Here is a 14,361-nt window from a genome sequence, read left to right on the forward strand (position 1 = left end):
TTCTCTTGCCTTCTCCTCCTCGGTGAACAAGGTAAGCTGCAACTGCCTTTCCCTGTTTCTTGTCTTTCTCCTTTTTCTCTTTCTCTTCTGGCCTCAACTGCTTCTTTCTCTCAGTCATGCTTAGCTGAGACCACTGCCACACATCTCTGCTCTCTTTTCCAAACTGAGTGGAGATAGAAGAAGGTCTTGTCTGTGTTTGCAGGGTGCTCTTGGTGTCTGCAGCTCCCAAGGCTCTCTTAATCCCAATGCAGCCTGTCTTTGCACCCCAGCTTCTGCCTTTTCTCTTCCTGAGCTGGCTGTCAGGCTGTGCCGCACATAATGCCTTTTCTTTCCCTCCCTTCTCTCCCAGGTGCACCTCCATCCCACAGCCATGTCCTGCTACGATCTGTGCCGTCCCTGTGGCCCAACCCCACTGGCCAACAGCTGCAACGAGCCCTGTGTCAGGCAGTGCCAGGACTCCCGGGTGGTGATCCAGCCCTCTCCCGTGGTGGTGACCCTGCCCGGACCCATCCTCAGCTCCTTCCCCCAGAACACCGCTGTGGGATCCACCACCTCCGCTGCTGTTGGCAGCATCCTGAATGCTGAAGGAGTGCCCATCAACTCTGGGGGCTTCAACCTCTCTGGCCTTGGTGGCCGCTACTACGGCAGAAGGTGCCTGCCCTGCTAAAGCCGGGCTGGACGTCCAGTGAGTGCATCGACCAGGAAGCCCAAAGCCAGGTGCCGGACTGAGGATGGAGCTGGTGGCCAGGATTTCCAGATGGGTTGAGCACCTTTGTTCCCTCCTGCAAAGGAGGGAGAGAATGGAGGTGCCAGCCTGTGTTGTCTGGAAACATGGCCACCTATGTCTGCTACTTCTCTTGCCTTCTTCTCTGCATCATGAGTCCCTGTTGTCTCCTGCTGTCCTGTGCCATGGCTTTGTCCTGAAGAAAGTCAAGAGGGTCCCCACTCATGCCCTATTGTCTGTGTGTGTGAGGAAGCCGTGTGTCCCACTGCTGTGAAGGGGTGCCTGACTGCCAGCTGCCCTTGTAGCAGCTTGGACCAGGTCCCTTCCACCATGTGCTGCTTTGTTTCATTCTTTATACTCATTAAAGTCAATGTTGCATTGTAACTTCACGTCTCCTCGTGTTCCTTCCCTGCTGGGATGCCCAGCAAAGCTGCTCAATGGGAAATCAGAGAAGAATAGCTTGATTGTGGTTGGAAGAAACTTCTAAAGGTCATGTGGTCCAACCCTCTCTCATTGATCTTTACGTAGAGGCAGTTGCTCTGGGTACAGATGGTTTTTGGATATCTCCAAAGATGGAAACTTTATAATCTCTCTGGGCAACATATTGCAGTGCTTGGTGACCCTCATAGTGAAAAAGTTTTCCCTGATGTTCATATGATGTTTCCTTTTTGCCCATTGTTTCGGGTCCTTTCAATGGGCAGCACTGAGAAGAACCTAGATCTTTCCTCACTGCAAGTTCCCTTCAGGGATTTAAATATATTAATGAGGCACTCCTCCGACGAGCCTGGTATTCTCAGCTCTCAGTCTTTTCTTGTATATGTCCCTTAATCTTCTGCTTGGCCTTTCATTTGACTCTCTCCAATATGTTCATGTCTCCTTTGCACTGAGAAGCCCAGAACTGGACGCAGTACCCCCAGTGTGTCCTCATGAGTGCATAGTGAAGGAGAAGGTTCAACTACTTCAATCTGCTGGAAATATGTTGTTTAAAGGAGCCCAGGGTGCAATATTAAGCTGCATCAGCAAATATGACTCCTTACACAGTTAAGGGGTGGCTGAAAGTACGTGGCAGACTTGTATTTGAGGTGCACCATTTAAGGGCACCCCACTGAAATGGTCACCAAAAGGGGACTGTCCTTTACATGTGACAAAGAAATCTAGAGTCAGCCACATCCCTTGTCCTGAACTCCAGACTTCTTGTGTCTCTCAGCAATCCCCTTCAAAGCTTTCCATAGCTCCAAGACATGTGTGTGGTGTGTGGCAGATGCCCAAGGAGTTGTATCCCTTCACTTCTCTCCCAGACCATCTCTTTGTATCTCTCAGGCCCCTTTCTGAACGACTCAGCAATGTTGGCAGAGGACCACAATCACTGCTGGGGAGTTTGCATGACCCATGACCCATGACACTGAAGTGAGGGCATTTAGTAAGTCCCTCTTAGTTCCTTGCATAGTGACCCGTGACACTGAAGTGAGGAAATTTATCAAGTCCCTCTTAGTTCCTTGCATACCAGAGAAAGGAGGGAAGGGAAACCTCCAGGCTGCACCCGTTGAGTCTTCCTGCCTTTCTGCCCTCAATTGCAAGACCACAGACATCAGGGAGGGATGTAACCTTGTTTGTTCGTGGCATTGTCATGTAATTGGTGTGGTAAACCCCACTGGGATATGCTGGTTGTTCCTGCCACAGGGGATGTAAGAGAAGACAAGCTGCCTATCCCTTCCTCCTTTATACTCTTGTCCTCCACAGGTGATGTTTTGCCCCATGGCCCCCAGCCCTGCTTCAGACAGAGTGAGGGGCACCCACTCTGGGCCTTTCCCCAGAGTGCAATTCCTGTCTATGCTGAAAGCCAGCTGCTGTCAGCAAACCCCATGTGTCCTGCTCTGCAGGAGAAGGCCCTCAGGAAACGCACTCTCTATCCTCACTCATGAGCCGTGCTGAGCTGGCAGCAGCAGGACGGTGGGGTGAAAAGCTCATACCAGGGAGGGAAGGCAGCACTGAGGACGTGATTAGAGGGAGCAGGGAGTGACATTGGAGCCTTTGGGCAGACCCTCATTACAGGTGCTGAGTGTGAGACTGGAAAGGGGCAGCAGGAAGCTGCCTGTCTGAATGTATTGAGATGCTTGGAAGGAGGACACAGAGATCCTGATGTCTACTTGCCTCTAGCATGTTCCTGCTGACATTCTCAGATCATGATTAGTTCTGATGAGTTTTGATATCTCATGGAAAGCGTTCCAAGCTTTTTGCAGCACCTGTTATTGAGCTGGTGTGTAGGCTCAAAGAAGAAGCATCTGGTAGCCTTGGGCATGAAGAAGGAACAGTTGGGAAGCTCCAACAATGACCTTTGGTTCTGTAACAGGGTGGGGATAGTAGATATAGTGTGTGTTGCATAGGAGTATCCCTGCTTTTCAAACATCCTTCTCTTGTTGATTGGAAGCTCCCGGAGGCTCCCCAGAAAAGGTGTGGAAGGGCAAAGAGTATATGAATTATTCTTGAAGTTAAAGTGATGGACCTGAAACTTCACAGGATATCCACGTTGACCGGGAAGCTTATAACTAAGTTTGATTAAGTTAGGTATTAAATTACTCAATGGATATGGGGAATCCTGTCACAGAAAATTCTTTTTAAGTCTGGCCCTGTATTTTAGAGTTGCAAGAAAACATGCCCCATTCATTATGAGAATTCTTAAAGTGAAGGCCTGGAGGGCAAGGGGATGGCATCACCTGGTGAGGTAGGACACTCCTCAACATTGCCTGCATCATCTGTCTGTGCTGACGTGTCATTTCTCCTGGAAACGTTATGGCCTCTAATACAGTCACTTGAAAGGAGCCTGTGTGGCTGAACAGGCACGTCATGAACAGGGAAATGAAAAGGCAGCGTTGCAGGGAACATAAGTAGTGTCCCCATTCTTTAATTGGGATGCTTTGCATGCAAGATGAGCTTGTTGGCTAAAACATTAACTGTGCCAAGGGTGCCTGTGGGCCTGGGGTGGTCTGAACCAGTATAAAAGGCAGTCCAACTGCAGTCTCCCTCATCCACTTCTCTTGCCTTCTCCTCCTCGGTGAACAAGGTGAGCTGCAACTGCCTTTCCCTGTTTCTTATTTTTCTCCTTTTCTCTTTCTCTTCTGGCTTCAACTGAGCTGTTGCCTTGGAGTAGATTTTGCTGAAATTTTGGTCCTTTATCCTGCTCCCAGCATCTCTATTGCCACACTGGAGAGATATGGGAAAAGGTCTTGGACTCTCTTTGCAGGGAAACCATGGGGCCAAGGCTTGTAATACTCTCTTCATCCCTATGAACTCTGTCCCTGCTCCCCAGCCTCTGCCTTTTATTCCCCGAGCTGGCTGTCAGGCAGTGCTGCACATAATGCCTGTGCTTTCTCTGCCCTCTCTCCCAGGTGCACCTCCATCCCACAGCCATGTCCTGCTACGATCTGTGCCGTCCCTGTGGCCCAACCCCACTGGCCAACAGCTGCAACGAGCCCTGTGTCAGGCAGTGCCAGGACTCCCGGGTGATTATTGAACCATCTCCCGTGGTGGTGACCCTGCCCGGACCCATCCTCAGCTCCTTCCCCCAGAACACCGCTGTGGGATCCACCACCTCCGCTGCTGTTGGCAGCATCCTGAGTGCTGAAGGAGTGCCCATCAACTCTGGGGGCTTCAACCTCTCTGGCCTTGGTGGCCGCTACTACGGCAGAAGGTGCCTGCCCTGCTAAAGCCGGGCTGGACGTCCAGTGAGTGCATCGACCAGGAAGCCCAAAGCCAGGTGCCGGACTGAGGACGGTGCTGGTGGTCATGATTTCCAGATGGGTTGAGCATCCTTGTTCCCTCCTGCAAAGGAGGGAGGGAAGCGAGGTGCCAGCCTGTGTTGTCTGGAAACATGGCCAGCTGAGGGCTTCTACTACTCCTGCTTTCTTCTCCACATCATGAGTTCCTATTGTCTCCTGCCGTCCTGTGCCACGGGTTCATCCTGAAGCAAGTTGAGAGCCATTCAGCTCGTCTTCCAATCTCCAAGTGTCTGTGAGGAAGCCGTGTGTCCGATTGCTGTGAAGGGGTGCCTGACTGCCAGCTGCCCTTGTAGCAGCCTGGACCAGGTCCCTTCCACCATGTGCTGCTTTATTTCATTCTTTATACTCATTAAAGTCAATGTTGCATTGTAGCTTGATGTCTCCTTGTGTTTCTTCCCTCATGAGAAGCCCAGCCAAGTTGTCCAGGGGGAAACGTGATTCTGTGGAGCGAAAAAGCGTGGGTGGATAAGGGCCAATGGCAGAGCTCTGTTGTGCCCTGATGAGCTGAGTGCCCTCAAGGCTCATGGTCATGGGAGGAGACATGGGATGGTGGGGACTATTTGACATTGTCAGAATATGCAAAGGGTGGCCAGAAGATCTCCTCCAAGGGACATGTGAGTAACAACAGTGGTTAGATATTGGCACCCACACAGGTTGGGTGGAGAATGGCTAGAAAGCAGCCCTGATGAGAAGGACTTAGGGGTATTGGTGAATGAGAAGCTTAACATGAGCCGTCAATGTGCACTGGCAGCCCAGAAACCCAACTGCATCCTGGGCTGCATCAAGAGAAGCATGGCCAGCAGGTCACGGGAGGTGATTCTGCCCCTCTACTCTGCACTCGGGAGACTCCACTTGAAGTACTGTGTCCAGCTTTGGAGTCCTCAACAGAGGAAGGACATGGATCTGTTGGAACGGGTCCAGTGGAGGGCCACGAAGATGATCAGAGGGATGGAGCCCGTCCTCTGTGAGGACAGGCTGAAAGAACGGTGGTTGTTCAGCCTGGAGAAGAGAAGGTTCCGGGGAGACCTTATAGCGGCCTTTCAGTATCTGAAGGGAGCCTATAGGCAAGCCGGAGAGGGACTCTTTGTCAGAAAGTGTCCCTGGAAGTGTTCAAGGCCAGGCTGGATAGGGTTCTGAGCAACCTGCCCTAGTGGGACATGTCCCTGCCCATGGCAGGGGGATTGGAGCTAGATGATCTTTAAGGTCCCTTCCAACCCAAACCATTCTATGATTCTATGATTCTATGACATGTGAGTAACAACTGTGGTTGGATACTGGCTTCCAGTTGAAGGGGCAAGTCTTTGACCTGCTTCAAGACATTTTACTGCAGGCTAATGCCCACCTGGCCCAGGCTCTGATCACATTACCCCTTGCAATGTGTTCCTGCACTTCTCCAAGAACATCTTCCAAACCCTGGAGTTCCAAAGGGAAGGAGTCCCAAAGAAATCGAAGGGCCACGTGGCATCCACAGCAACTGTGTAAAAGGAAACATGAGTTCTAATTTTCAGTTTTGTTCGCTTTCCCTCCTTTCTGTAGTCTTCATGTTTCTCCATGGGGAATGCTTTGCACCTGGCCTTTCCATTCTGCTGCTGCACAAAAGTAGTCTTTTGCAGTATCCTGTGGTTAAAATTATATGTTTGCACCGGATATCTACCTTGTCTTCCCTGAAAAGAGCTGTCCTTGCAAAAATACCACTGGGGCTTTTTATCTGCTGGTAGGTCCTGTAGAAATGCACTCCCATCCATTGTAAGCCACACTGAGCCATTAGCAGAAGCAAAGTCAAGATCAAACGAGAGAAGGAAGAGAACATCCTCCGTACATGCTCTGAGGGTGCAGGCTGTGTCAGGATGCTTGAGCCTTTATGTGGACCCTCAGCATGGGGGGCTGAGTTGGGGAAAATGGAAAGATGGTAGGAAATTTTTAACAAGTGGTATTCCCCAGGGCTCAGTACTAGGTCCAGTCCTCTTCAATATATTCATCAATGACCTGGATGAAGGGATGGAATGTACCCTCAGCAAGTTTGCTGATGACACCCCAGAAGGCTGTGCTGCCATCCAGCGGGACCTGGACAGACTGGAGAGTTGGGCAGAGAGAAACCTAAATGAAATTTAACAAGGGCAAGTGTAGGGTGCTGCACCTGGGGAGAAATAACCCCAAGCACCAGTATGGGTTGGGGGCTGACCTGTTGGAGAGCAGCTCTGAGGAGAAAGATCTGGGAGTCCTGGTGGACAGCAGGATGCCCATGACCAGCAATGTGTCCTTGTGGCCAAGAAGGCAAATGGCATCCTGGGGTGCATCAAGAAGAGCATGGCCAGCAGGTTGAGGAAGGTTATCCTGCCCCTCTACTCTGCCCTGATGAGACCCCATCTGGAATACTGTGTCCACTTCTGGGCCCTCCACTTCAAGAAGGACAGGGAACTGCTGGAGAGGGTACAGCAAAGGGCCACAAAGATGATTAAGGGCTTGGAGCATCTCTCCTATGAGAAGAGGCTGAGGGACTTGAGTCTTTCTAGTCTTGAGAAGAGAAGACTTAGGGGGGGATCTAATCAATGCTTACAAATACTTAAAGGGACGGTATCAGGAGGATGGGGCTGGTCTTTTTTCAGTGGTGCCCAGTGACAGGACAAGAGGAAATGGGCACAAACTTGAGTATAAGAAGTTCCACCTAAATGTGAGGAGGAACTTCTTTACTGTGAGAGTGGTAGAGCACTGGAACAAGCTGCCCATAGAGGCAGTGGAGTCTCCTTCTTTGGAAACATTCAAAACCCGCCTGGACAAGTTCCTGTGCAACCTGCTATAGCTAGGCCCACTCTGGTGATCTCTGGAGGTCCCTCTGATGGGCTAGGTGATCTCTGGAGGTCCCTTCCAACCCCATATGATTCTATGATTCTATGAAATGCTTTCTTTGCATTTAATGTTTTGCTTGTGGAAAGATTTCAAGTGGAGGTGCCATGGGTAGGAAACCGGGCTGCAGTATAGCTTGAGAGTAATGAAAACTCTTTTGTGTTTTAAGGAAATCCATCTATTACATACATGCAGGGCTGCAGTCACACTTGGGATTCCTTCTGCATGCAGATTTGATTAGATCAACATTTCCTGTCAACCTAAAAGCTCCCTTCATCTTCCTGAATGAGGAATTTGGCCTTGGCCTCTGTGATTAGAGACCTGTCTGTCTCCGGTGGAGTCCCAACCTAATGGGGGAAGGTGCTTTTGTCCACCCTTTGAAATGAGGACTCAGCTAGGGTGTCAGAGGAGTCCCAAGCAGGGCTGTCATTCCTCCTGGGGACATTTAGTCCCTGTCTGGCCCCAGGAAATGTATTGTCGAGCACTGAATCCTTCCCTTGGCATGCATCTCTGGGAAGATCCTGACACCTACTGCTCTCCGGGCTGTGTTTGCTGGCACAGCCCTCCCTTGCTTCTGGGGAGAGTGGTGTGTTGCATGGAAATCTTGCTGAGTCTTCTAATCTGTATTTGCTGTCCTGTCAGTGTGGAGAGCCAAAGCAGAAGCTGAGGTATGGACATGAGGAATGGAAGAATGGACTTTTGAAGCCGGAGGACGTTCTGGCTAGGGAGTGGTTTCTGCAAGCTTAGTTAGTGGGTAACTAATACTTACTTGTGGGAAAGAAACGTCATTTCTTCTGAAATATCCTTGTTCTGGTGATGGGGAAACTCCAGGCAATGCTGTAGGAGGTGAGGAGGCAAAACAGACAGGCTAATTTGTTCTAAGGGCAATGCAAGATACCAAAGAAAGTTGAAAAACCCAACAACATATTCACCTCTGTGAAAAAAATGATGTCTAAGAGAGTTTAATAGGCCTTGGAGGCACAGAGAGCAATGGATTTGGTCAGTCCCTGCGTAAAGAAATTCTGCCCTTTAATCCTAGGTTTATAATGAAAAAAAACTGCAGTCATTGCAACAAAGGCTAAAAACATGCCTCAGGAGGGTGAGATGCTGACATCACCTGAAAATATGGCAGCACTTCACCCAGTTGGCTGAAACATTTGCCTGATTTTTATTGTAAATACTCCGGGAAACATTTTGGCCTCTAATAGTGTCGCTTGGAATGAGCTTGTGTGGCAAAATGGGAATGTCATGAACAGGGAAATGAAAAGGCAGCGTTGCAGGGAACATAAACAACCACCCCATTTGCCTAAGTGGGATGTTTAGCATGAAATATGAGCTTGTTGGTAAAAATATTACATGTGCAAAGAGTGTTTCTGTGCCTGGGGTGGTCTGGACCAGTATAAAAGGCAGTCCAGCTGCAGCCTCCCTCATCCACTTCTCTTGCCTTCTCCTCCTCGGTGAACAAGGTGAGCTCTAACCATCTTTACCTCACTCTTCTCTTTTGGTTGTTCTCTTTTTTGTCTTTTGGCCTTGATTGGGTATTTTTCTTTATTTGGATGTTGGTTCTGCTGAGAGCTTTACTCCTTCATACTGATCCCATGGTCTTTTGTCTATCTTGTTCTCCACATAGCTTAGACAGGAGAAGGTCTTGGGCTTTCTTTGCAGAGAAAAGCTTAGGGATCAGGGCTCTTTAATCTCCTTTCCTGCCTAAGCAGCCTGTCCCTGTTCCCCGAACGCTTTCTTTTCTCTCTCCCAGGTGCACCTCCATCCCACAGCCATGTCCTGCTACGATCTGTGCCGTCCCTGTGGCCCAACCCCACTGGCCAACAGCTGCAACGAGCCCTGTGTCAGGCAGTGCCAGGACTCCCGGGTGGTGATCCAGCCCTCTCCCGTGGTGGTGACCCTGCCCGGACCCATCCTCAGCTCCTTCCCCCAGAACACCGCTGTGGGATCCACCACCTCCGCTGCTGTTGGCAGCATCCTGAACGAGGAGGGAGTGCCCATCAACTCTGGGGGCTTCAACCTCTCTGGCCTTGGTGGCCGCTACTACGGCAGAAGGTGCCTGCCCTGCTAAAGCCGGGCTGGACGTCCAGTGAGTGCATCGACCAGGAAGCCCAAAGCCAGGTGCCGGACTGAGGACGGAGCTGGTGGCCAGGGTTTCCAGATGGGTTGAGCATCCTTGTTCCCTCCTGCAAAGGAGGGAGGGAAGCGAGGTGCCAGCCTGTCTTGTCTGGAAACATGGCCAGCTGATGTCTTCTACTACTCCTGCTTTCTTCTCCACATCATGAGTCCCTGTTGTCTCCTGCTGTCCTGTGCCACGGGTTCATCCTGAAGCAAGTCGAGAGCCATCCAGCTCATCTCCCACTCTTCAAATGTCTGTGAGGAAGCCGTGTATCCGATTGCTGTGAAGGGGTGCCTGACTGCCAGATGCCCCTGTAGCAGCCTGGACCGGGTCCCTTCCACCATGTGCTGCTTTATTTCACTCTTTATACTCATTAAAGTCAATGTTGCATTGTAGCTTGATGTCTCCTTGTCTTCCTTCCCTCTTGAAAAGTCCAGCCGAGTTGTCTAGGGGGAAATGAAAGCCTTATTGAAATGTCCAGCCGAGTTGTCTAGGGGGAAATGAAATGCTACAAAGGGCAAAGGGGTGGCTGAAGGGATGTGGTGGAGTCATGTGTTTCTTGTGAGACTCAGAGGAGGGGAGTCTCACTGAAAAGGTCACTTGGATTGGACTGTCCTTTACATATGACAAAGCAATCCAGAGTCACCCATATCCCTATGTTCTGAACGCCAGACTTGTGACTCTTAGCAATCCTCTGTCACGCTTTCCTTGGCTCCAAGACACGTGTGTGGTGTGTGACAGATGCCCAAGGAGTTGTATCCCTTCACTTCTCTCCCAGACCATCTCTTTGTATCTCTCAGGCCCTTTTCTGAACCACTCAGCAATGTTGGCAGAGCACCACAGCCCTGCTGGGGATTTTGCTAGGCCTGTGGCCCATGACACTGAAGTGAGGGAATTTATCAATTCCTTCTCTCTCCCTTGAATAACAGAGAAAGGAGCGAAGTGAACCCTCCATGATGCACCTGTTGAGTCTTCCTGCCTTTCTGCCCTCAACTGCAAGACCACGAATGTGAGGGAGGGATGTAAACTCATTTGTTTGTGGAGTTGTCATGTAATTGGTGTGGTAAACTCCACTGAGACATGCTGGTTGCTCCTGCCACGGGGGATGTAGCTGCCTGTCCTGTCCTCCCACGTGGTCTCATCCTCCACAGGTGATGTTTTGCCCTGTTCCCCCCAGTTCTTCTTCAGGTAGAGTGAGGGGCACCTCCTGTGCTGTCCCATACTCTGTGGGAACCCCTACAGTGCCTTTCCTCAGAGTGAAATTCCTGTCTGAAAGCCAGCTGCTGTCAGCAAACCCCATGTGTCCTGCTCTGCAGGAGAAGGCCCTCAGGAAACGCACTCTCTATCCTCACTCATGAGCCGTGCTGAGCTGGCAGCAGCAGGACGGTGGGGTGAAAAGCTCATACCAGGGAGGGAAGGCAGCACTGAGGACATGATTAGAGGGAGCAAGGAGTGACAGGGCATTGGAGCCTTTGGGCAGATGCCCACCATAAGCACTTACCGAGGGACTGTCAAGGTCTGGTACGTGACTCTGCCTGTGGATTTTCTGGGGCAGGAATGTTATGAAAAGGAGCCTCAGAGGGAAAGACAGATTTTCTACTCATAAATACATGAAAGCTTCCTTCTTGCAGGAAGAATTCCTTCCTTACTTTGTTGTGATGGATGGAGCTGGTGTCCTGCATCCCAGGAGCATAGCAGATTTCCTCTTTTGGCACATCAGTGGCCTGAGTGCAGCAACAACAGGCCCAATGGCCCTGATGAGCCTCACCTGGGGTTTCTCACACCTCCCTCTTCCCCTTGACCCAGGGCTCTATTTAAGCTCTCTCCTGAGGTATTGACCCTCTCTTCAGGTGGCTGGCAGGAGCATAAGGCTCCAGTTCTTCTGCAGGTTTGCCTCTGCCTGACCATGAGCCCCCTGAATCTGGAGCCTAAGTTTCCCACTGATTTCTTGTCCTCTCCTTGGGTCTGTCTGGTCATTCTGGCTCTGGTGAGCAGTCAGTGGGCTCCCTTGACCCAAGTGACCATCATTAAATCTGCTCCTGACCTGTGGGCTGAGTGACCTGTTTGATCACCATGTCCTCCTTTGTCATCATGTCCTGCTTCATCACCATGAATGTGATGGTTGTGCTGTACTCTGGGCTGCTCCTGTCTACCATGCCTGCATTTTCCCTGCTCAGGTATGGTGCAATGGAGCCACTGCTAGTGAGACAGCTGCCCTCCTTGCCCTGTAATCACGCTCATCTTCTGGCTCCCACCCTGCAGGGACCAGTTGTCTCTCACTGAGCCCTGCCAGCGTTTCTGTTTGGATGGACTTTTCCTGTCATCAGCAAGTTAACACTGTGCACTTTCTAAGCTTTCTTATCATCTTCCTGAATGAGGAATTTGGCCTCGACCTCTGTGATTAGAGAGATGTTTGTCTCTGGTGGAGTCCCAACCTAATGGGATAAGGTGCTTCTGTCCACCCTTTGAAATGAGGACTCAGCTAGGGTGTCAGAGGAGTCCCAAGCAGGGCTGTCATTCCTCCTGGGGACATTTAGTCCCTGTCTGGCCCCAGGAAATGTATTGTCGAGCACTGAATCCTTCCCTTGGCATGCATCTCTGGGAAGATCCTGACACCTACTGCTCTCCGGGCTGTGTTTGCTGGCACAGCCCTCCCTTGCTTCTGGGGAGAGTGGTGTGTTGCATGGAAATCTTGCTGAGTCTTCTAATCTGTATTTGCTGTCCTGTCAGTGTGGAGAGCCAAAGCAGAAGCTGAGGTATGTGCCATGGTGAGGAAGAAAGCAGGTGTGTTAGGTCCCCAGTGTGTGCCTTGGTTTGTGGGGGCAATCCCAGTTTAATCCCAGTGGAGTGTCAAAGGAATACTTGGTTGTGGCAGAGAAAAGTCCTTCTTTCTAAAACTTGCCCATGCTGGTGTCTGGGTGCCTTGGAAGAGAGAAAACAGCCTGGTTCATTACTCTGGAGAGCAACGCTCGATATCACAGAAGAGCTAAAGCCCAAGGGCAGAGCTGACGTGCTTGGAAAACTGGTGTCTGAGACAACCTGAGCTGGTTGATAGGGACAGCTGAGGCCACGGCTGGTCCTCACATAGGAACCTTGTTGGAAGTCTGGTTCTTAATGGTAGGTTTGGAAGGAAATGAGGACCCATATATTAAGAGAAAACCTCAAAACAAGCCCCAGGAGGGTGAGAGGCTGTGATTACATGGCAAGGCAGGCCATCTCCTTCTCTTTGTCTTAATCTTCTTCCTTCATTGCTGTGTCATTTCCATGGAAACATTTTTGGCCTCAAATTCTATCACTTGAAAGGAGCCTGTGTGGTGAACTGAGCATGTCAGGAACAGGGAAATGAAAAGGCAGCGTTGCAGAGAACATAAGCAGCGTCCCCATTTCTTTAATTGTGATTTGCATGAAAAATGAGCTTGTTGGTAAACACATTCCATCTGCAAAGGGTGCCTCTAGGGCCTGGGGTGGCCTGGACCAGTATAAAAGGCAGTCCAACTGTAGGCTTCCTCATCCACTTCTCTTGCCTTCTCCTCCACGGTGAACAAGGTGAGTTACAATTGCCTTTGCCTAACTCTTCTCTTTCTCTTTTTCTCCTCTTTGTCTTCTGGACTTGATAGAGTCTTTTTTTTTAAAGTACATTCTGCTGAGAGCCTTACTCCTTCATACTGCTCCCATAATCTCTGTTCTTCTTACTCTCCGTGCAGCTTAGATGGTAGAATGTGTAGGACTTTATCTGCAGGGAAACCTTGGGGATCAGGGATCTTTAGTCTCCCTTCCTCCCAGTGCAGCTTGTCCTTGTTCACCAGCCTCTGCCTTTTCTCTCACCAAGTAGGTTGTCAGGCTGCACCTCAAACACTGCCTGTGCTTTCCCTGCCCTCTCTCCCAGGTGCACCTCCATCCCACAGCCATGTCCTGCTACGATCTGTGCCGTCCCTGTGGCCCAACCCCACTGGCCAACAGCTGCAACGAGCCCTGTGTCAGGCAGTGCCAGGACTCCCGGGTGGTGATCCAGCCCTCTCCCGTGGTGGTGACCCTGCCCGGACCCATCCTCAGCTCCTTCCCCCAGAACACCGCTGTGGGATCCACCACCTCTGCTGCTGTTGGCAGCATCCTGAATGAGGAGGGAGTGCCCATCAACTCTGGGGGCTTCAACCTCTCTGGCCTTGGTGGCCGCTACTACGGCAGAAGGTGCCTGCCCTGCTAAAGCCGGGCTGGACGTCCAGTGAGTGCATCGACCAGGAAGCCCAAAGCCAGGTGCCGGACTGAGGATGGAGCTGGTGGCCAGGGTTTCCAGATGGGTTGTGCCCCTTTGTTCCCTCCTGCAAAGGAGGGAGGGAAGCGAGGTGCCAGCCTGTGTTGTCTGGAAACATGGCCAGCTGACGTCTTCTACTACTCCTGCTTTCTTCTCCACATCATGAGTCCCTGTTGTCTCCTGCTGTCCTGTGCCACGGGTTCATCCTGAAGCAAGTCGAGAGCCATCCAGCTCATCTTCCACTCTTCAAGTGTCTGTGAGGAAGCCGTGTTCCCCACTGCTGTGAAGGGGTGCCTGACTGCCAGCTGCCCTTGTAGCAGCCTGGACCAGGTCCCTTCCACCATGTGCTGCTTTATTTCACTCTTTATACTCATTAAAGTCAATGTTGCATTGTAACCTGCTGTCTCCTCGTCCTCCTTCCCACCTCATACACACAGCCAAGCTGTCCAGCAGAAATGTGATTCTGTGGAGGGAAAAAGGGTGGGTGGCCAAGGTTGAATGGTAGAACTCTGTTGTGCTCAGAGGAGCTGACAACCCTCAGGGGCCACGGTTGTTAGAAAAGTCATGGGATCTTGGTGGGTTGTATGGAGTTTTCTGAGTATGCAAAGGGTGGCCAGGGACTTCCCCCAAAGCACATCTGAGT

At 50.9% G+C, this 14,361-nt stretch overlaps 4 protein-coding genes across 4 annotated transcripts; all 4 read left to right on the forward strand.

The window, feature by feature from the left end:
- Positions 1 to 1,108, forward strand: LOC106899558 (feather beta keratin-like). Its single transcript, XM_014961435.1, has 2 exons — positions 1 to 31; positions 350 to 1,108. Exon 2 carries the CDS (start codon positions 371 to 373, stop codon positions 665 to 667), a length of 297 nt encoding a protein of 98 aa, XP_014816921.1. The 5' UTR covers positions 1 to 31; positions 350 to 370; the 3' UTR covers positions 668 to 1,108.
- Positions 1,109 to 3,754: 2,646 nt separating this feature from the next.
- Positions 3,755 to 4,869, forward strand: LOC106899597 (feather beta keratin). The gene is made up of 2 exons (XM_014961479.1): positions 3,755 to 3,785; positions 4,111 to 4,869. Exon 2 carries the CDS (start codon positions 4,132 to 4,134, stop codon positions 4,426 to 4,428), a length of 297 nt encoding a protein of 98 aa, XP_014816965.1. The 5' UTR covers positions 3,755 to 3,785; positions 4,111 to 4,131; the 3' UTR covers positions 4,429 to 4,869.
- Positions 4,870 to 9,112: 4,243 nt separating this feature from the next.
- Positions 9,113 to 9,861, forward strand: LOC106899600 (feather beta keratin-like). Its single transcript, XM_014961483.1, has one exon. It carries the CDS (start codon positions 9,122 to 9,124, stop codon positions 9,416 to 9,418), a length of 297 nt encoding a protein of 98 aa, XP_014816969.1. The 5' UTR covers positions 9,113 to 9,121; the 3' UTR covers positions 9,419 to 9,861.
- Positions 9,862 to 13,373: 3,512 nt separating this feature from the next.
- On the forward strand, positions 13,374 to 14,114 carry LOC106899599 (feather beta keratin-like). The gene has a single exon (XM_014961481.1). The coding sequence runs from the start codon at positions 13,374 to 13,376 to the stop codon at positions 13,668 to 13,670; it is 297 nt and encodes a 98-aa protein (XP_014816967.1). The 3' UTR covers positions 13,671 to 14,114.
- The last annotated feature ends 247 nt before the right edge of the window (positions 14,115 to 14,361 follow it).

This window comes from Calidris pugnax, unplaced genomic scaffold (genome assembly GCF_001431845.1).
Source record: "Calidris pugnax isolate Ruff unplaced genomic scaffold, ASM143184v1 scaffold516, whole genome shotgun sequence".
NCBI classification, from domain to species: Eukaryota; Metazoa; Chordata; class Aves; order Charadriiformes; family Scolopacidae; genus Calidris; species Calidris pugnax.

Bases quoted from the DNA above. Each gene is read 5' to 3' on its own strand.
- LOC106899558 (XM_014961435.1), top strand. From the start codon at position 371: ATGTCCTGCTACGATCTGTGCCGTCCCTGTGGCCCAACCCCACTGGCC.
- LOC106899600 (XM_014961483.1), top strand. From the start codon at position 9,122: ATGTCCTGCTACGATCTGTGCCGTCCCTGTGGCCCAACCCCACTGGCC.
- LOC106899597 (XM_014961479.1), top strand. From the start codon at position 4,132: ATGTCCTGCTACGATCTGTGCCGTCCCTGTGGCCCAACCCCACTGGCC.
- LOC106899599 (XM_014961481.1), top strand. From the start codon at position 13,374: ATGTCCTGCTACGATCTGTGCCGTCCCTGTGGCCCAACCCCACTGGCC.